The sequence below is a fragment of the Rhodamnia argentea genome, chromosome 4 (genome assembly GCF_020921035.1).
Source record: "Rhodamnia argentea isolate NSW1041297 chromosome 4, ASM2092103v1, whole genome shotgun sequence".
Taxonomy (NCBI): domain Eukaryota; kingdom Viridiplantae; phylum Streptophyta; class Magnoliopsida; order Myrtales; family Myrtaceae; genus Rhodamnia; species Rhodamnia argentea.
Genome location: NC_063153.1, coordinates 4367410 through 4389343, shown reverse-complemented (window position 1 = coordinate 4389343; position 21934 = coordinate 4367410). Strand labels below are relative to the sequence as shown.

Sequence of the window (21934 nt, the reverse complement as noted above, 5' to 3'; positions counted from 1 at the left end):
GAAGAGTTCTAATGAGTTCGCCATAGATAGAGGTGATATCCTCTAAGTTTTTTGAATGGAAATTTTGACATTGTCCCATTCCTTCATGAGTGCCCTTAGGATTTTGTTTACTCGCATCGGTCCGAAAACAAGTTGCCTATCATAGGTGAGGCCATTCACTATCTCGGTGAATCTATCAAACATTTTCTTCATAGTTTCATTGGGCTTCATTTTGAAAGCTTCATACTAGCCGAGAAGGATGTTGACTTTAGTCTTCTTAACTTTGTAGGTTCCTTCATAAGTGATGTACATCTTGTCCCAAATCGCTTTTGATGAGGAACGACTTGTAATACGCTTATATTCAATGGGAGATAATGCACTATAGAATGAATAAATAGCTTTAGCATCTAGAGTATCTCTTTTTGCTATCTTAGCAGCAGTTAGAGCAAAGATGGGAGTAATGTTGGTATTATCCCCTGCATTTGTTCCACTCGAAGTGCTTGTAGTCAGATTCACGCCTCTTTGGACAACATCCCAAATCTGGGGATCTTGGCATCTAATATATGCATTGAATTTATTCTGCCATTCACTGTACTCCTTTCCTTCGGAATATGGTGGTCTGTTAGTGCTTCCATCTTCTATCTATGTGAGAGAAAAATTGCTAGTTATAAATATCGTTAGCTCATAAGTAATAACACTTCAATAAAATATGAGCACTAAGCTCTGCTACCAATTGTTGGAGCTAGTGTTATCACCTAGAGGGGGATGAATAGGTGTTTATAGAGTATTTTTAAAAATTAGTGTGGAATTATAATCAAATAAGCTCACGCCTTAACCCTCGGATGATGAACACACGTAAGATCACGGAATAAACAGAGTGCACAGTTCTACTATCACAAGATATAATCAGAAACGAATAAAGGATAGAGAAACCGCATAAAGGAATTATAGTGGTTCGGCTTTGTTCAAGTCTACGTCCACTTCTTCACGCTGGCAACCAATCGGCTGGATTCTACTAGTTAATTGCTTAGAGGTTACAACTCAATGATCTCCCTTGAGACAAATGACTCCACACCTAATGCTCAATACTCGTGTGTACACCTTTAAGTATTACAATGAATAGATCAAGGAGAATATGAAAATTTGAAGCTCTCTCAATCTTGGAATTTAGAATCCTATTCCCTCTTACGCCAACTTTTTTTTTTCTCTTTGACTTTGAGATGTCTTTTATATTCCTTCTCCTCCAACAATCCGTTGCAAGGCCTCCAGAGGATCGCTCTCCAAAACTACCGAGTTGGACGAGACCGTATCCCAAAAGAAGATCTCGTAGCCATTGAGAGTTGCCAAAGGAAAGTATTCTCCGTTGAATCAAATTGACCATACAATTATGATCCTGGGTTTCCATAGATGGAGTTCTTCATTAGGAAAGTTACGCTCATCTCCCTTAATCCTCATCCTTGATTGATCTTCAAGACAGATAATCTTCAAGAACGACCCAGCTCGATTATTAGCCATTGTGATGATGTAATATATTAATTAAATCATCTTTCAATATATCTCTTGATATTATGATTGTTGCGCATGAAATACTTTTCTCAAAGCTTGAGCATCATTCCAACATCCGAGTTCCCCTACTCAACATCCGAGCTCCACACGCCGTCCGAGTCCCTTAGAATAACATCTAAACCCCTTTTTGCTAGATTCAATCCTGTGTATCCCCACACCTTTGGATAATTTGCAAAACAAGTATTTCACTGCATTAACCAAAATCAAGATCACATGGATTGTTTTGTTAACTTCAAAATTACTCAGGGATTTTTCTCAACTAAAGTATAGAGAGATTTGGACATGATGTTTATAGTGGTTCAGTTTTGATTAAGCTTACATTTACTGTCCACGTTAACGGCCTACTAGCTGTATTTCACTAAAAAATTGGTCAGAGGTTATAATAGCAAGTGTTGCTTATACCCAAGTACTTCTTCTCAAAGTAGGTGCTGCTAATACTCAATCAAATAGGACTCTCCATCCCACACCTAAACACAAGTTGAATACTGCTAATACCTCTCAAGGATATATAAATGAATGCTCATAGGAGATAAGTATATAGAATTGAAGCTCACTTTAAACTTTGGAATTTTCAACTCTTGATCTCTCTCTGCTTTTCAATACCTTGGTCTCCTTATATACTCCTCCATCTCCAATCTAAGTATTGGGAAATCTTAGATGATCACTCTCCAATCAACCCATTGAATGAAATTATATAACAAGGATTTTGTAGCCGTTGAGAGGCAAAATCAGAATCTCCATGGATTCGATCGCCCATACAATCCGAATCTAGGTTTCCATAAGTAGAGTTCTTCATTTGTGGAAGACAGCTTGTCCGTGATAAGAAAGAAATCAAAGCCGGATCACTAGCTATTGTGAAATTGATTTGCGTCTATATTTGAATGTTGCTTTTGAAACACTCTTCAAAGTCCGAGCTCGTCAACTTCCGAGCTTGTCAATGTCTGAGTTTGCCAATGTCTAAGCTTGTCATGCATCAACATTTGAGCATATACAAACTTCGGACGCAATATCCAGGACTTTAAATGCAATATATTGAGCTTCCATCTTGTGGTCCCGTAAAGCATATTAGCAATCGCGGCTCTGCCTCGCTATTCGCTTATTCAAGGTCCTTCCAAACTTTATTGAACTTCTCATTTTAGGCTTGTTCACCTTCTACTTAGACACATCCAACTTGTAGATACGACATCCTGAAATTTCTCACATTAGAAATGATTAGAAAGTAAAAGGATATTTGTTGACATGTTCCTTAAGTCACCTAGAAGCTTTTAGAAGAAGCTAAAATATTTCTTAATAAAGAAAGAATGTCAAGGCTTCTTGAAAACCTAATGCTTTTGGCTTGTCAAGGAAGCTATTTCGAAGCTTCTCGAAGAAACTATTCGGTAACTTCTCATGCAAGCTATTTCGAAGCCTCTCGAGGAATCTATTCGAAACTTCTCGAGGAAGCCACCATCTTACTTGGTTAAGGAGTTTTCTTGTATGCTAGCTATAAAAGAAAACATCGGAGACCGATGGCAAAGAAATTGAAAGATGAAATTTCTTAAGGGAAGTAGAATTGTGACATCCACAGTTTATCCTAGATGGAAATACTAAATGTTGTTCTAGAAGGAATATATACTAGCCCCTAAATTAAGAAAATATAGCAGGATTGGTTAAACAATGAATGAGTCGGGCGAAAACGAAACCGTTAAGTGGGACCTGTTCATAATTACCCGGATAAGGCCGGACAAGGGTCAAACACCCAGCCAAGGTCGGATAGGTCGGACGCTGGACGAACGACAAGCAACCGTCGGTCGAGCCCAATTAGCAGCATGTCGGTTTGACCAGCATGAGTAGCCCACTGTCTCCCTCTCTGTTGGCTGGTGCTGATTGCCCGATTGCGTCGCTAGGTCCTCCATCTTCGTTTCGATATCCACATTTGGTAGTTGTCGATAAAAAAGTAATTCAATGGTGGGTCAATTTGATAAGTATGCACAAGTCAATGGTAGGTCAATGCTAAGTCAATGCTAAGTCAAGATCATGCATGCATTATTAGTTTTTATAGCTTTAAAGGGCCAATCATACCAGGAGATTCTGGTCTTATTTGGCACCTTTAAAACTAGGGGATAATAAGAATTCTACTTGTGCTAGTAGGTTCAGGCTAGTGCGGGGGATTCTTAACATAGTCGAGTCGAAGGCAAGGTCATCCACTCCTTGTTCCGAGGTTAGGAAGAGTCTTGTCCGGACACCATCTTAGGCTCATTTAACATTTTAGGTCTAATGCAATGTCATGAATCCATGCACAACAATTAATATCACTCAACCATGGCAAATTTGCAATAAAGTAAAGCAATTAAACTCAATGGCAAAAATCACATAAACCTGCAAGGATAGCCAGAAATCAAGAACAATTTATGATCAAACAATTCATGACTAATTGATCAAGGTAATTCACGACTATCAAGATATAATCCAAGAAAATCAACTCAGAAATCAAGAGACATTCACAATCAATTGGTCCGAAAATCAATCACAGTCAATGAACCCAAGGATAAATCATGAAAATCAATGGCCTACATCCGCAAGCAATTTTTATATTTTAAAAAAAATTCAAGGGATTAACTTAGGAATTTTTCAAAAAATTAAAATTTAATTTGCAAAAAATGAATTGAAAATTCGTTGAACCCCTTATATTTTCTCAAGAAAAATAAAATTTTAATCTCTAGTGGAATCGCCAAGCTGTCGCTACCAAAAATTAGAAATCTTAGGTGAACGGATTATGAGGTTAATTAACTAACTTAATTGGGACCCTCCCAAGTTCTATCGAATTGCAACTTAGATTCAATTTCATGCAAAATTTATTCAATGGGAGCTGCTATTAATCATTTATAGTAGGTTGATTAGAAATCTAAATAAGATATCGGGAGAAATATCTTATTTATGCAAACTAGAGAAAATGAGTCCGGAAACCTCGATACTTTAATTAGGAAAATTTAATGCCCTTTCAGTATCAAATTTCATGAAAAAATCCCTTTTGATTGATGATGTGAATTTAATGATTTAAAAAAAATGAAATGGACCATATGATACACGAAAACCATGATATATTTTTTTATTTTCGGATAAAAAGGTGATTATTATGAAAACAAGCCATAAAATGCAATAACATCTAATTTTAATTAAGAAAATGATTTTCCAAAGTCTTAACTTATATCAGATATTATTTATGACATAAAAAGGGACTTCTTAAAGGATTTACTCTTTAAGGATGAACAAAAGTGCCCATAATATGCATTAATTCTGATTATTTTCTGATAAATTCACTCATACCCAAAGATTGGGGTCAGATTGAATTTTATCCATAACATATTTTTAGATTCGAGTCGGTAAGCAAATATTGCATAAGATAACATCATCCCTAAATACAAAGGGAAGATTGAGAGATTCTATACAAATTACCATCCCATTCCATAAGATCATGGCTAGGGGATGTAACTTAATTTTTCGAAGGGACAAAGCATATAAGGAAGTATATATTATGGGCATGTTTGTTTATAATTGTGAAAAATTTATAATAAAAATAAAATAAACAAAATAAACAACAAACATGACCAGACAAGAAGTAAAGCCAACTAGACGAAAAGCGAAGTCAACCCGACTTATTCAAATTTTTGAAAATACCTAGGGGTGGTCGAATTTGTGATGTGGGGCCACTTTCCCTTTCAAAATTCAGCTTTAATTTTTGATAAAATTTTCCTTAAAAATTTGCAACATATTTCAGATAATTCTAAAAAAATCGGATAATTATCCAATTCGAATATTTCTCTTTCGTAAACATCAAATAACATTAGAGAATCCACAAGATAAGCATATCCAACCAATTTTACATGTCAAAGATAATTATCGAGATCAAAGGCAAATTAGATATTACTCAATTAAGAGATTTTCAATAATTAAATATTATCCAATTTAACACAACCATTATCCATAACAATGAGATGCCATCTAATAATCATAGGATAAGATAGTTCAACCAACCACGGATAAAAATCAAGCAACGATCATCCACCATCATAGAGCAATTCGGCCAACGGGAGATATGTGCGGAAAATGAAGTCTTGTTTCACAAAAAATTCTTATCTTTTCCGATTCAACCAATTCGATCTAAAAATTACTAACAATTTTTTCGAGAAAAGATATTTTCTCAGAAAATTCAATCAAGTTTATCCAATTTTGTGATCAAATTAGTCTTTCTCAAAAAGTCGGAATTTTTGTACCAAAAGAATCAAGTTTCGGTTTTTGATTAGAATTTCTAGAAAAAGCTTAAATTTTCCAATTTCAATCACAAATCAATATACGTTCATCAAGATATATGAACATATATGTATGTTACCAATTAAACAAGCATAGCTTAGCAATCAAAAGTTGAAAAATTTACCTTTTTTCATGCTAAATTCCAACACTTTCACTAACTCGGACAATCGCCCAAAACTAGCAATTCTAACACAAGTAATAAGAAAATAGGGGCTAATCGACCTCAAATTGGGGCTAAATAGTGGCACACAAAGCTGGACGGCTTGAGTTGTTCGGCGAGATTGAGGTATTTGGCTGACCGTTTGAGGCGCGGCCGAGCTAGGACGGGCTGAGATGAATTTTAGCAAGGTAGGTCAGCACATAGTGGAGTTGAGGTGACGCCGGAGGATGAGGATGATGCTTGGTGGAGGGCTTGGCCGAGAAGGGTGTCTTGGTTTGAGCTTGAATCGAGGAGGATTGTCTCGACCTCGAGGGAGAGAATCGAACTTCTCAACTTTGAATTTTCTACCCTTGTGCCGAAAACTTGATGTGCCTCCGATGAGAATGCCTAAAATGCGAGGGGTGTGGAATGAAAATGCCTTGAGCCGAAGGTTGTATATAAAGAGTTTAGGTTGCTAACACTAGTAGGAGTATGATTTATTTTGAGCCGTAGAAATAGTAATCCTAGCTATAGTAGGATTAACTTTGAGCCACTAGATCATTAGAGTCCTAATCCACCAAAACTCTAGCTAAGAGAGGTCTCGCAAATTAATTAAACTCTTGAATTAATTTGAAATTTGAGGAGTCCTAATCCCCTAGATCACCTATGGAATTCGGCCAAAGGAAGATGAAGGTGATGGTGGCCGAATTTCTCTTTCTAATGAGCTTATGGTGCAATCTAAAGCTTGACTGAGGCTTTAATTAACCAAATGGGTAATTAATTAAGGGCACTTCTTAATTAAATAACCAAAATGGGATGATTTGAATTAGGTCTAAACCCACTATAGGAATTCGGCACACTCATTGACAACCCTTGGCCGAATTTTGTGATCAAATCATGGGCTTGCTTCATACTTTTGGGCTCAATTAAGGCTTTTTCCAAATAGTATATGTTTAATTAAAAGACTTAATAATTTATTTAATCTTGAATGGGTTAATTTAAGCTAAAAAATAAGTCTAATTGGCCTATATGAATTCGACACTCCTCATTCCACTTTGCCAAAAAATTAAGATGAGTCCTGGTTCATTTGCCTATCAAATTAAGCTCAATTACTTCACCTCCGACCTAAATGCAAGGATAATATATAACTAATTAAAAATATGAATATGCAATGCATGATAAATTAATTTTTGATGAGAACTAAGGCTAATTCCCATTTTATAAATGATTTAAGGAAAAATCAAAATTTAGGTGTCAACGCCACACAATCCGAATCTAGGTTTTCATAAGTAAAGTACTTCATTTATGGTGGATAGCTTATCTATCATAAGAAAGTAATCCAAGCCAAATCACTAGCCGTTGTGAAAATGATTTGCGTTTGTATCGTTGCTTTTGAGACTATCCTCAGAGTCCGAGCTCGTCGGCTTCTAGGCTCGTTAACTTCTGAGCTCGCTAACATTTGAGCTTGTCATGCATTAGCATCTATGCATATACAAACTTCAGATGCAATTTCTTGAGCTTCCATCTTCTAGTCTCTTTAAGAGTATTGGCAATCGCGGCTCTACCTCATTGTCCACTCATCTAAGTTCCTTCCAAACTTTACCAAACTTCTTGTTCTAGGCTTACTCACCTTCCATTCGGGTATCTCTAACTTGCAAACACCTGTATGCCCAACGTCTTATTCACCATTGATAAAGAACTCATAACCTTCAAACGTTCTGTTAATACAACATTTGCATAATGACTTATGCATCTCTCACCTGGTTCTATTCATCCAATTAAACACATTAGTAGTCTTTGGTTATCTTGTCATCTTCAAAATATCATAAGGAACTTTCCCTAACAAAGTGAAAATAGCAATTTTTAAAACATCTTAAAAGTGGACGAGTAGTGTATTTTAACAAGAGTTATTATATGAGTTGTCCAAAATCTTGTCATACCCAGCCATCAATAATTTTCGTTTCGAATGTTGTTTCTATTTTTACATCTGTTTCTTCCTCGCTTTCCCCTCTTTCTTCCGTTTATGAGGTTCTTCTGAATTTTTTTAGTAACAATGGGCGATGGTATTATGCCTAAACGGATAATTTTCGCCTACAAAGTCAACTGCACAATATATTGCTTGGATCAAATTTAAAAATATATTTAGCCATGATGCAGTTAGCTTCGTCCATCATTTTGTTTAGCCATGATGCTATGAGCCCATCACCCAGAAATTTCAAATTGGTCCTCTGTTGTCTCTATAAATAAATTACAATATGTTGCAACTGAAAAGCACCAAAGCAGCACAATTTTCCTCCAGAAAGAAACTTGAAAGGACAAACTTTCAAATCCCTCAATTTCCAACAAAACATGGCCAAGAAAGTCGAGGTTGTCTCCACAGTGACCATCAAGCCTTCACCTCCAACTCCATCTCACCTCAGGAACTTCAAGCTCTGTCTCTTGGACCAGCTGGCTCCTCCGTTTTACGTTCCGGTCATCCTGTTCTACTCCTCTCCCGATGACAAGGTGGTGCCGAACACTGACTCGGTCGCAGGACACTTGAAAACTACGCTCTCTCAGGCGCTTTCCCTCTTCTACCCTCTAGGCGGAAGGGTGAAAGGCAACGCTGCCATCGATTGCAATGATGAGGGGGCGCTCTATTTGGAGGCGAAAGCTCACTTCGAGTTGTCTGAAGTCCTGTCAAACCCAGACATCAATCAACTGCAGCAATTCCTCCCGTTCTCTCCTTACAGAGTCGCTCCCAACATAGAGAAACAGGTCATTGTAGGGATCCAAGCCAACTTCTTCGACTGTGGTGGCATCGGAATCGGCATCTGCATCTCTCACAAGATCGCCGATGGCGTGTCGGTCTCTGCTTTCCTCACCGCATGGTCGGAAATTGCCCTCAACGGCATTGATGTCGAAGCCAGCCTCATCACTCCCTTCTTGAAAGCATCTGAGCTCTTCCAACCAAAGGACATAAACTTCCAAATGCCATCTGGGGTCATCAGCAGTGAGAAGCTTTCAACCAAGATGTTTCGATTTGACAGCGAGAGCTTGGCCCGCCTCAGGGCCAGGTTCGGTAGTGCCTCTCCTACTTGCGTTGAGGCTGTGACTGCCCTCATATGGAAATCTGCATTGGAGACCGCGAGGAAGAGGCCGGAGAGGAACGAGAACTATGCCCCATCATCTGCAGTCACACATGTGGTGAACATCCGAAGCCGGATGAGGCCACAACCATTGCCTGAGAATACCTTGGGCAATCTGTGGCAGTCCATTGTGGCACCACTCATGGAACCAAACAAGGGATATGAATTGCAGGACTTTGCAGGCGTTCTCAGGAAATCAATAAGGGCAGTTGATGCCGAATATCTGAGCGCGCTTCAAGGCGAGATGGGATTGGCCAAAGCCTGCGAGAGCCTCATGGCTGCACGGAAGCTGGCAGCCGCATCCGCCGGAGAGATTGAACTCTACAGGTTCAGCAGCTGGGCAAGGTTCCCGTTCTACGAGTTGGATTTCGGCTGGGGAAGGCCTGCTTGGGTGTGCACCACCAGTGTTCCGATGAAAAACGTGGTGATTTTGATGGGAACGGGGTGTGGGGACGGGATCGAAGCATGGATCACCCTGGCCGAGCATGACATGATTGAGTTCGAGCGCGACGATGAGTTGCTACAGTTCATTGCATCGAGCCCTTAATTATGAGACAATGCCGACCGGCGCAACGGTGATAATGATCCTTTATTGTTTGTTCGTTCATTTGCTTTATCAAGGTTTCATATGTTCCATTTCTTAGAGGTCATAAACTGGTTAAATGATTCGTGTACTATAATACATGTGTGATTCAAACCGCATGCGAAAATATGTTCAAAGTTCCATAAGCTTTGATTTTTCTTGTTCCATCTATGGACACTTCAGTTGGGAAAGTCTTATTGCAATGGAGCAATGATAGTAGTATGTAACATGCATCGTGGCGTATTATGAAAAAATTCTTGTTAACAAAATGTCTTAAAGGTATTTTTGTCAAGTAATAAAATATTCACAATTTACAAAAAGCAAATTCAGATGCCATAAGAAAAATTAAATGTGAAATCAATATGTTTTTGCAATATCAAAGCACCTTAATCCAAGCGTAAAATAACATCCGAAGGGTACTTTGGTCATAAAATCCATTTTAAGATAAGCACTGCTAAATGTACTAAGAACTCTTATTAAGTTCTTTTACTAAATAATGAGGTAGTGTTATATAGGGCGCTTTGGCCGTCAGACATTCATAGCGCAATACATATCTAAAAGTATCAACTAATACTTATATGATAAATAATTATTCACTGTGATAGGCCATAAAAATCAATTAGAAAATAATAATAAATTGTTGTGGGGTCCAATCCTTCAAGAATTTACGGTAATTATAAATTGTTGTGAGGTCCAATCCTTAAAAAATTTGTGATCCATAACAACAACCCGACACTTCCACAATCAGTCCAAAAACTAATATGCTAGTAAAGCCCTATTTCTAATATCTTTCATCTTTGCGTCAACCACTGCAAAGTATTTCATCAACATTCATGTGAATCTGACCATGACAAACCGATCTAAAAACTTAAGCTGTTAGATGAAAGTACAGTTTAAAATTCAAACACTTTTAACACTTTCCCTAAGGTGTAGAATGTACTTTGCCTTATTGTGACTACAACATGGATATATATATATATATGACAGGGGAGGCAAATAGCAGTGGTATCACTGAAATTTCACATGGTATCATAGTAGCAAATCCCAAGTTTAAATTTTTCTAAACTTCTATTTGCCTCCTCTATTTTATATATTGTGCATTTTCATGTTAGTTCAAAATCCAACATGGACGTGAGGGAGAGTGTTAGAGTATTCTAATATTAATGTACGTCTTCATTTAGCAGTTTAAACTTTAGAACAATTGGTAATAGTTCCACCGAAATTTTGCATTGCGATTCAGCAAAGTTCGAGACAATACCAAAAATAGTTACTTTATCCATAACAATGTTGTTTGATTTGACCAAGCAAAACAAGCGGAATGACTCGCTTCATTTCCTCTCTATGTTGGACAGATATCCATTACATAATGTCAAAAGTCTAATCAATCTAGGGTGGCCTTAGTAAATTGGTTAAGTTATAGATAGAGCATTTTTGTTAATCATGTCGACATGTCAACTAAGGTAAGATCAAAATGGATAAACAGCATACCAAAAAGATCATATGACTTATTAAATAGGAAAACACCGAAGATTTATCATCAAAAGAGTAAGCGAGGAAGGTTCCTAACAATCTCCCGCGGAAAAGAAGGAAAATTGCACACGACCATTTGCGAGCTTTAGCGCACTATTTCTTAATAAGACAGCGTGGAAGCACCTTATTTCAGTCGGGTTCTTTTAGACTTTGTGCGTGTTAAGGTATTGTAATTTCATATATATATATATATATATATATATATGTTTGAGTTTAACCTTCAAATATGGCATAAAGAACTAACTGAAGTGTACGATTAAAAATATTCGCCCACGAAAGATCTTTCACCAAAGCTTTGGTTCTTTGGTTTCTTAAAGTTGAATCGGGTTCTGTGGCGACTCTGAAAGGAAGTCTATCGAAATGGCTGTGCTGCGAACTGAACTGAATAGTAAATGATAAAGAATTGCTGGTAAATATTGAATAAGATAGATGGCTGAATAAATTGATATGTGTTATTGATCGTCGATCACATCGAATGAAGTTCTCTCCACTATTGGGAAAAGTACACTAGAAGTGCCATAACTTTTGTACGGCGTTCACTTGAGTGCCATAACTTTCAAAACGTTCACTTAAGTGCCATAACTTTTAAAAATCGTGCACTTGAGTGCCATGTTGATGTGGCAGCTGGGAAAGTTATCGTAGACGCCGGGAAAATTACCGTAGCACGCGGAAAAGTTACTGTAGACGCCGGAAAAATGACGTGGCACATCGGAAAAGTTACTGTAGCACTCAAGTGAACGATTTTGTTCCGACGTAGCACTCAAGTGAACGATTTTTGAAAGTTATGGTACTTAAGTGAACGTTTTGAAAGTTATGGCACTCAAGTGAACGCCGTACACAAGTTATGGCACTTCTAGTGTACTTTTCCCCTCCACTATTTATAGCAAATAACAGATGATGACGGTTATTATTTGGAATCCTAACCACTCCGAGATTCTAGGACTTGATTCTTTGATCTTCAGGATGTGATCTGGTAACCACTTGCTCTTATCCATCAATTGATTTGGCTGCTACTCACCCTTCATGCCAATTTCGCAGCAAGCAACTTTTCTTCAATTAGCTTTGTTTCCATTGATTGGCCCCTATTGACAACGGCTACCTAGTTCGGTTGCCGATCTCAGCTAAGCTCTCGACAATATGCCGCGAAGCTTTCATCATCTTCAACCTGTCTCCTCCTCTCGGATCAGGACTCTTCTTCTGTCAAAATTTACAATGTCTTCTTCCAAGGTGAATCGTCCACTTATTCCCTATCCACTAAGTTATCTCGTCTTGAGCAACTTCGAGATTGCGAAAACAACGATAACTTCCTTTTGTCATTATTGAATTGCCGCGAATCGACTCCGGGGCAAGTTATTATGGGTCCCTGTTTCCTTAAATCACATATCCCTGAACCCCTTCAATGTTGTTGTTTCGATTGGAAGCTCAATACGGGTCTTATTGGCAGCTTTACCTGCTTCGGGTCTCCTTCGACTAACTATTTCTTCTTCAGTTCTGGGCCTATGACGGTTTCCCTTCTTGACCTCTATGCCATCACTGGGTTTAGTCCTTGCGGAGCGGATGATAGCGATGCTGAATCAACCAAATGCTCTTTCTTTCCCCGCTCCATCGATTTGCCTTATGGCGGCTTTCTAAACAAGTATGCTAGAAAACAGGGCGAACCGTCCCAGGAAGAACATACCACTTTTCTCCTGTTCTGGCTGTCAAAGTACATTTTCTTCCGTCCAGCATTGAGGATTTCGAAAGACCTGTCAATGTCCTTGATTTTTCTCATTCTAAAGGAATGCAAGAATTCTGGCCTTCCGTATTAACCTCTGTTGACCTGCCTCTGAAGTTATCTGTAAAGTGCAACCTCGAACCTGGCCTCGGAATTTACTCTCCTCATTACTGTGCTCGACAATTTGGTCTTGTCCAAAGCATACCGATGCCTACCCTGTATTACATGGAATTCCCTTTTACAGAGAAAAATTACTGCGCGACCTTTCAAATGCTCCTTCGACATAACAGTGGCTATTTTGGATGAGCGCACTATTGTCGTGTTCGTATCCCGTCCAGGGACTACACGTGAGTTTCTCGACTGGTGGTCTTCGTACCAAGAAGAAGTTTGCAAGGGGGATTTACTTCTGTCCTTGAAAGGGTTATGTCCAGGCCCTTTTCCACCAAGACACAGACCCAGCTTCCCCGTCAACTCGCAGCACGGCCAAAAGGAAAGCTTCTCCAGGTATTTACCCTGAACTTGACATCAATTGACACAGAGACAGCCCTCTGGACCATCAACATGTTGCCCCCATCTGCCGACGTGGTCGATGCTCCTGTCAGGTTAGAGGTGTCCGCTGTTAGAGCACAGAGCAATTCCCCTGGGCACATTACTTGCGCTGCCAATGGCACTTTGAACCGTCCCTATTGCCTCTGTACAGGCTGCTCTACAGGCTAACCAGTCTGAACCTGTAATATTTGGCCCTTTTTGACCAGGTCAACCAAGGTGGTAGACCCACCATTTAAAAAAAAAAAAGAAAAAGAAAAGGTTAAAGAGGGCAGTCAGCCACCCTTTTAAGCTACACGAGCAGAATAGAAAAAAAAAAAGGAAAGGAAGAAAAGAAGAGAAAGGGAAAGGAGAGAGGAGAAAGGGAAAAAGAAAGAAAAGAAGTCACGTGCGCGCGCCATCCGCCACGAACGTCTCGCCGAATTCAATCCACTACGTGTCGCAGCTCTAGGTAAGGGCTCGCACCTCTCTTCCCTCCTATTGAAGTGATTTTTCGGATTTAGGGCAAAATTCGGATTTTTGGGGAAACTGAGCTGCTGTGTATGATCTCATGGGCGATTGGCTGCGTTTTTGCTTGAAAAAGAAACTTTAGGATGTTATGGACCCGTAGGATTCGACGGATCTTAATTTGACACTACGGTTTGCCCGGAACAAGGTTTTCAATTCTGATGCGCTACAGTACAGCGCGAACAGTAAACTTCGAGGCCTGATTTCGTTAGTTTCCAGTTATCGGCTGAGGTTGGCCATGTTGAGACTTTTGTAGTACGTTGAATAAGCTTCGCGTGGACAGTAAGATGGCTTGAAACGGAGTTCGATGGAGGAAGTTATGGCCTTAACGGTTTTGGTGCGCGAGCTGACTGTAGCAGACAGCATTGATTTTCTGTTAGGGATATGTTTCCGTTGACGCGTAGTCGTTGTTTTGTCGCTAATAAGTGTAGTTTAGCTAAGTCGTGCGTTAGGATGACTTGTTACTCAATTTGATCCGTTTTTCTATATATTGGATAGGATTCGGATGAGTCGGTTCGAGTGACCAACGTAGTTGGATTTTGGCTTTGTCGGGTGAGTAGTACTTTTCTTCTTTGAGTTTGTAAACTCATGTTTCGAGATTAAAAAAAAAAAGAAAAGAAAAGAAAAGAATACTAGATATGTTATGAAATAAGAAAAGAGCATATTTCTTGCATAATTGGATCGAACCTTTACTACCTTTTGTCGTTGACTGATAAAGCTTTGAAAGGTATTGTTTGTAGTAGTTTTGGAAAGAAAATCATTCGAAATGCCCCGAATAAATGTTTTGCAAAGGGAATATCTCGAAAGCTATATACGGTTTATGAAATGCATTTTGTCGATAAATGCTATTGTGGAGTTTGTCTGAGCTGTTATGTGATGGTTTTGATTTTAGTTGGATTATTGGAGGTTGTGCTTTATGTGCCATGCTCATATCACTATGTTAAGAACCCATTGAGTGGGAGAGGTATGCATACTATCGGGACGTCCTTCCGGGCCGCACCACCGGCTGATATAGGTGGTAGACCTAGCCAAGAGGGGTAAACTTGGCCGCCTTTGTCACGGCGCTAAATGTGACCATAGTCCGATATAGAGCATTCTAGTAGTCGATGGAGTGGATCATTGTCTTTTGTTTTGATTGAGATTAATCGGTGGATAGACCATTGATACTTGATTTGGGATTACTCAATGGATTGACCATTGATTGTTGATATATGATTGTAAGTTATTAGTGTTGTTAACGTTATATGTAAAATGATTTGCTGGAAGTATATTATTTTTATAAAGGTGCATAGTGATTGTTCGATCCGCTTAGAAGAAATGTATTACTCATCGAGCCGTGTTAGCTTACTCCTTTCATCTTACTTGTTTTTCAGGTTCTTGATCTTTGCACAAGTAGGAGAGCGCTTTGTTAGTAGGGGGGATTTTTGATAGGGGATTTTTTTGTATAAGTTGTATGTATAGCTGATGAGCTTCTAAAATATTTGTTGGCTACGCGTATCTTTTTGTTGGTTCATAGAAGGCTCACTTACTATAACCGAATGACCTTTTTATATATATCCGAACGTACGTGTGTATATATATATATCAGGTTAAACAGGTTACTTTTTGAGGCTGCATCCTTTGAGGTAAAGGATGGCCGTGTCATTACCCTATTCTCGTAGGAATTGGGGTGTGACATTTGTTGGTATCAGAGCATAGGTTTTGATTTCTATTGGTATATATGGGACGTTGTGAGATAGTATAATAGATTTTGCTCCATTAGGCTATGAGATACTAAGATATACTCTTGCTCTTGGATCAGGCAATTATGAGCTCCGACTCGGATCCACCGCTTGTCTCTCTTAGAGATAGGGGCAAGAGAGCTATGGACTTTGATTCCAGAGGTGTGCCTCGAGGTTTTAGAGGCGGGCTTTCTCTTGGACGACAAGATGGTACAAGGGCATCTTCACAAGAGACAAGGGAACAAAGCCAACAACTAAGGACCCAAAATGATGTATCCGGAGTTATTGCACCTGGGAGTGATCGAGGTTACACCTTTGCCCAATTCAGAAAGGCGAAACCACCAACTTATGATGGAAAAACAGATCCTCTTGTGGCTGAACGTTGGATCGGGAAGATAGAGGGAATCTTTAGAGTTGAAGAGGTTCCCGAGGAGAAGAAGGTTGATTTTGCCACTCAATATCTAGAAGGCGAAGCCGACTATTGGTGGGAAGGCACCGGACCAGCTCTTGGAGGCGGGGATGCAACTATTTCCCGGAAGGACTTTGTTGAGGCGTTTGATGCTCAATTCTTTCCGAAGTCATTCCAGGCGAAGATGAGGAGTGATTTCGTTCACATATCTCAAGGTGATTCTACGGTATTAGAGTATGCAGGCCGCTTCAATCGGTTGAGCAGATTTGCGGAGCAATTTGTTGCTAGTGAGGAGGATAAGGTCGACCATTTTCAGAGAGGGCTCTGACCCGAGATTCGTTTCGCACTTATGCCTCTTGCACTCACAACTTACAAAGATGTCTTGGAACGTGCAATGAGGGTTGAACAAGGCGCTTTGGAATGCGGGATACAAGGCGGTTCTCAACCTAAGAGGCCCAAATTCACTAATTCTCAAGAAAGTTATACAAGTGGCAACATAAAGCGAAGAGGCATTTATCGACCAGGAAAGGGTAAAAACATCACTATTCAAGGCCCTTGCACTACCTGCGGAAAGCATCATAGTGGTCAGTGCTATTGGAAGACAGGAGTTTGTTTCCTATGTGGCAAAATGGGACATTTGCGGCAAAATTGTCCTATGCAAAGGGATACTTCGGTGGATAGCCGATCGTGTTTCATATGTGGACAACCTGGACATTTGGCTCGTGCTTGTCCTATACGTAAGGATACGCCCTCGATTGGTAGGCCCCAGGATAATCAACAAAGGCAAAGGACGATTGGGAAAGTTTTTGCTATGACTAAAGATGATGCTGCGGCATCTAACAAAGTAGTTGCTGGTAATATTTCTATTGCCTCTCGATATGCTTATGCATTATTTGATCCCGATGCTACTCATTCTTTTATTTCGGCTGAATTTGCAAATAAAATTGATATGCTGCCCGAGCCTCTTGTTTGTGAATTGCGTGTTGATACTCCTACTGGAGATTTCTTGATTGCGGATCGTATGTTCAAGAGATGTATGCTCCAAATTGATAATGTTGAAATGCCTGTGGATCCGGTGGTGTTAAATATAAGAGATTTCGATGTTATTCTTGGGATGGACTGGTTGTCGACTTATCATGCTACTGTTGATTGCTACTCCAAGAGAGTTGTCTTTCGACTTCCAAATCAACCAGAATTCTCTTTTTCCGGAAGTTGTAAAAGTTCTTTTTCAAGGTTGATTTCAACCTTGCAAGCGAGGAAATTATTGAGGAAGGGTTGTTGTGGCTACCTGGCATATGTAAAAGACACTAGTAAGGAAGTTGTGAAGCTAGAAGATGTTCCAATTGTTAGAGAATTTTCAGATGTGTTCCCTGATGATTTAACCGGTTTACCTCTTGATAGAGAGATTGAATTCCGCATTGAATTGCTGCCTGGTACTACACCTATCTCTAAGGCTCCTTATCGGATGGCACCCGCTAAACTAAAAGAGTTGAAGACGCAACTACAGGAGCTTTTGGATAAGGGTTTCATTAGACCCAGTACCTCACCTTGGGGAGCTCCTGTTCTATTTGTGAAGAAGAAGGATGGTAGTATGCGGCTTTGCATAGACTACCGAGAACTTAATAAGGTAACGGTTAAGAATAAATATCCTTTGCCTCGGATTGACGATCTATTTGATCAGCTTCGGGGAGCTCGGGTGTTTTCTAAGATTGATCTTCGTTCTGGGTATCATCGCCTAAAAATAAAATCGGATGATGTGCCTAAAACTGCTTTCAGAACAAGGTATGGCCACTATGAGTTTCTTGTTATGCCTTTTGGATTGACAAATGCACCAGCTGCTTTCATGGATTTGATGAACAGGGTGTTCAGGCAGTACCTTGACAGATTTATCGTAGTATTCATTGATGACATTCTGGTGTATTCGAGGAATTTGGAAGAACACGAGCAACACTTGAGAATTATTCTGCAGACTTTGCGTGAGAAAAAGTTATATGCTAAATTCTGTAAATGCGACTTTTGGCTTGATCATATAGAGTTCTTAGGCCATGTGATCTCGAAGGAAGGTATCTCCGTCGATCCAAAGAAAGTTGAAGCGGTTGTTCAGTGGAGTCGTCCTACAAGTGTTACCGAAGTGAGAAGTTTTCTTGGGTTAGCTGGTTATTACAGACGATTTGTGGAGGGGTTTTCCAAAATGGCTAGTCCACTTACTCGCCTAACTCGGAAGGGCGTCAAGTTCGTATGGTCAGATCGGTGTGAGAATAGTTTCCAAGAATTGAAGAGGCGGTTAGTGACAGCTCCTATATTGACCTTGCCTTCAGGAATTGGTGGCTTCACCATCTATTGTGATGCGTCTAAAGAAGGTTTAGGTTGCGTTCTTATGCAAGATGGTAAAGTTATCGCTTATGCCTCTAGACAGTTAAAAGCACATGAGAAGAACTATCCCACTCATGATTTGGAGTTAGCGGCTGTTGTGTTTGCCTTGAAAATATGGCGTCACTATTTATATGGTGAAAAATGCGAAGTTTTTACGGATCACAAAAGCTTGAAGTATATCTTTACTCAAAAAGAGTTGAATATGAGGCAGAGGAGGTGGTTAGAGCTTTTGAAAGATTATGACCTGTCCATCAATTACCATCCGGGTAAGGCTAATGTAGTAGCTGATGCTTTGAGTCGTAAACCTTCGGGGAACATGGCAGTATTGCTCACTTCTCAACAGCCTATTCTCGAGGATATGAGGAAACTAGAATTGGAGGTGTTGGTGCATCAACTTGGTGCTCGGTTGGCTAATCTTCAAATGCAGTCAATGTTGATTGATATAATCAAGGCTAAACAGAATGATGATCCTCGGTTGGGGAAAATCGGAGAAGGCGTAGAAGCTGGGGGACAACCAGATTTTAGTATTCATGTGGATGGATCATTGAGATTCCGTGGTCGGCTATGTGTTCCCGATGATGCGGGATTAAAAAAAAAGAGATGTTGCGGGAGGCTCACACTACTAAATACTCGATTCATCCAGGAAGCACTAAGATGTATAGAGATTTGAGGGAAAATTATTGGTGGGTCAATATGAAGAAAGATATTGTCAAATTTGTCGACCAGTGTCTTGTTTGCTAGCAGGTAAAGATTGAACATCAGAAACCAGGTGGTCAACTACAGCCACTCGAGATACCTAAATGGAAATGGGAGCATATCACCATGGACTTCATTGTTGGTTTACCGAGGACGCCTAGTGGTAAGAATGCTATATGGGTAATTGTCGATCGATTGACTAAGTCGGCCCACTTCTTGTCATATCGATTGGGCCTTTCAATGGAAGACATGGTGAAGCGGTACATGAATGAAATAGTCAAGTTGCATGGGGTTCCGGTGAGCATCGTTTCCGACAGAGATCCTAGGTTTGTATCCAACTTTTGGAAAAGTCTTCAAAGAGCTTTAGGTACTAGACTCAACTTCGATAAAGCATTTCATCCGCAGACGGACGGTCGATCAGAGAGAACCATTCGGACTTTAGAGGATATGCTGAGAGCATGTGCTATTGATTTTGGCGGATCTTGGGACGAGCACCTCCATTTGGCGGAATTCTCTTATAATAACAGCTACCATTCCAGCATCAAGATGGCCCCTTTTGAAGCTTTATATGGTCGAAAGTGCAGGACACCGGTTTGTTGGGATGATGTTGGTGAGAAAAGACTAACCGGTCCCGAGTTTATACAGCAATCAGAAGAGAAAGTCAGACTTGTTCGAGAGCGTTTGAGGACAGCACAAAGCCGCCAGAAAAGTTATGCGGACCTCAAACGGCGTAAGTTAGAATTCGATGTGGGTGATCATGTATTTCTGAAGGTCTCTCCTATGCGGGGCGTTATGAGATTTGGCACGCGCGGCAAGCCGAGTCCTAGATATGTGGGACCGTTCTTGATATTGGAGAAGATTGGTGAGCTTGCTTATAGATTGGCATTGCCGCCGGCACTATCCGGAGTGCATGACGTGTTTCATGTATCTCTATTGCGCAAATATGTGCCAAGTCCCGATCATATATTGGATTATACTCCTTTGAGGTTAAGGGAAGATTTAACATATGAAGAGCAGCCTTTACGCATCGTGGACGGGAAGGATCAAGTGTTACGGCGTCGTACGATCCCCTATGTAAAAATTCAATGGCAAAATCACACGGTGAGGGAGGCCACTTGGGAACTTGAGGAGGAGACAAGACGCAAGTATCCTCATTTATTCGAAAATTGAGGAAAGTTCAGTTATCCAAATTTCGAGGACGAAATTTTTTTTTAAGGAGGGTAGAATGTAATATTTGGCCCTTTTTGACCAGGTCAACCAAGGTGGTAGACCCACCATTTAAAAAAAAAAAGAAAAAGAAAAGGTTAAAGAGGGCAATCAGCCACCCTTTTAAGCTACACGAGCAGAATAGAAAAAAAAAAAAGGAAAGGAAGAAAAGAAGAGAAAGGGAAAGGAGAGAGGAGAAAGGGAAAAAGAAAGAAAAGAAGTCACGTGCGCGCGCCATCCGCCACGAACGTCTCGCCGAATTCATTCCACTACTTGTCGCAGCTCTAGGTAAGGACTCGCACCTCTCTTCCCTCCTATTGAAGTGATTTTTCGGATTTAGGGCAAAATTCGGATTTTTGGGGAAACTGAGCTGCTGTGTATGATCTCATGGGCGATTGGCTGCGTTTTTGCTTGAAAAAGAAACTTTAGGATGTTATGGACCCGTAGGATTCGACGGATCTTAATTTGACACTACGGTTTGCCCGGAACAAGGTTTTCAATTCTGATGCGCTACAGTACAGCGCGAACAATAAACTTCGAGGCCTGATTTCGTTAGTTTCCAGTTATCGGCTGAGGTTGGCCATGTTGAGACTTTTGTAGTACGTTGAATAAGCTTCGCGTGGACAGTAAGATGGCTTGAAACGGAGTTCGATGGAGGAAGTTATGGCCTTAACGGTTTTGGTGCGCGAGCTGACTGTAGCAGACAACATTGATTTTCTGTTAGGGATATGTTTCCGTTGACGCGTAGTCGTTGTTTTGTCGCTAATAAGTGTAGTTTAGCTAAGTCGTGCGTTAGGATGACTTGTTACTCAATTTGATCCGTTTTTCTATATATTGGATAGGATTCGGATGAGTCGGTTCGAGTGACCAACGTAGTTGGATTTTGGCTTTGTCGGGTGAGTAGTACTTTTCTTCTTTGAGTTTGTAAACTCATGTTTTGAGATTAAAAAAAAAAAGAAAAGAAAAGAAAAGAATACTAGATATGTTATGAAATAAGAAAAGAGCATATTTCTTGCATAATTGGATCGAACCTTTACTACCTTTTGTCGTTGACTGATAAAGCTTTGAAAGGTATTGTTTGTAGTAGTTTTGGAAAGAAAATCATTCGAAATGCCCTGAATAAATGTTTTGCGAAGGGAATATCTGAAAGCTATATACGGTTTATGAAATGCATTTTGTCGATAAATGCTATTGTGGAGTTTGTCCGAGCTGTTATGTGATGGTTTTGATTTTAGTTGGATTATTGGAGGTTGTGCTTTATGTGCCATGCTCATATCACTATGTTAAGAACCCATTGAGTGGGAGAGGTATGCATACTATCGGGACGTCCTTCAGGGCCGCACCACCGGCTGATATAGGTGGTAGACCTAGCCAAGAGGGGTAAACTTGGCCGCCTTTGTCACGGCGCTAAATGTGACCATAGTCCGATATAGAGCATTCTAGTAGTCGATGGAGTGGATCATTGTCTTTTGTTTTGATTGAGATTAATCGGTGGATAGACCATTGATACTTGATTTGGGATTACTCAATGGATTGACCATTGATTG

General features: G+C 40.0%; 2 protein-coding genes across 3 annotated transcripts in view; both read left to right on the top strand.

The window, feature by feature from the left end:
* Positions 1-21934, top strand: part of LOC115730703 (U3 small nucleolar RNA-associated protein 25-like) — a 321158-nt gene that overhangs the window by 54284 nt on the left and 244940 nt on the right. For both annotated transcript variants that reach the window (XM_048278390.1, XM_048278388.1), the window contains exon 2: positions 14160-14167. The gene's annotated coding sequence lies outside the window, so the exon portion shown is untranslated. The remainder of the gene's footprint in view (positions 1-14159; positions 14168-21934) is intronic.
* On the top strand, positions 8224-9649 carry LOC115750791 (stemmadenine O-acetyltransferase-like). Its single transcript, XM_030688347.2, has one exon. It carries the CDS (start codon positions 8324-8326, stop codon positions 9647-9649), a length of 1326 nt encoding a protein of 441 aa, XP_030544207.1. The 5' UTR covers positions 8224-8323.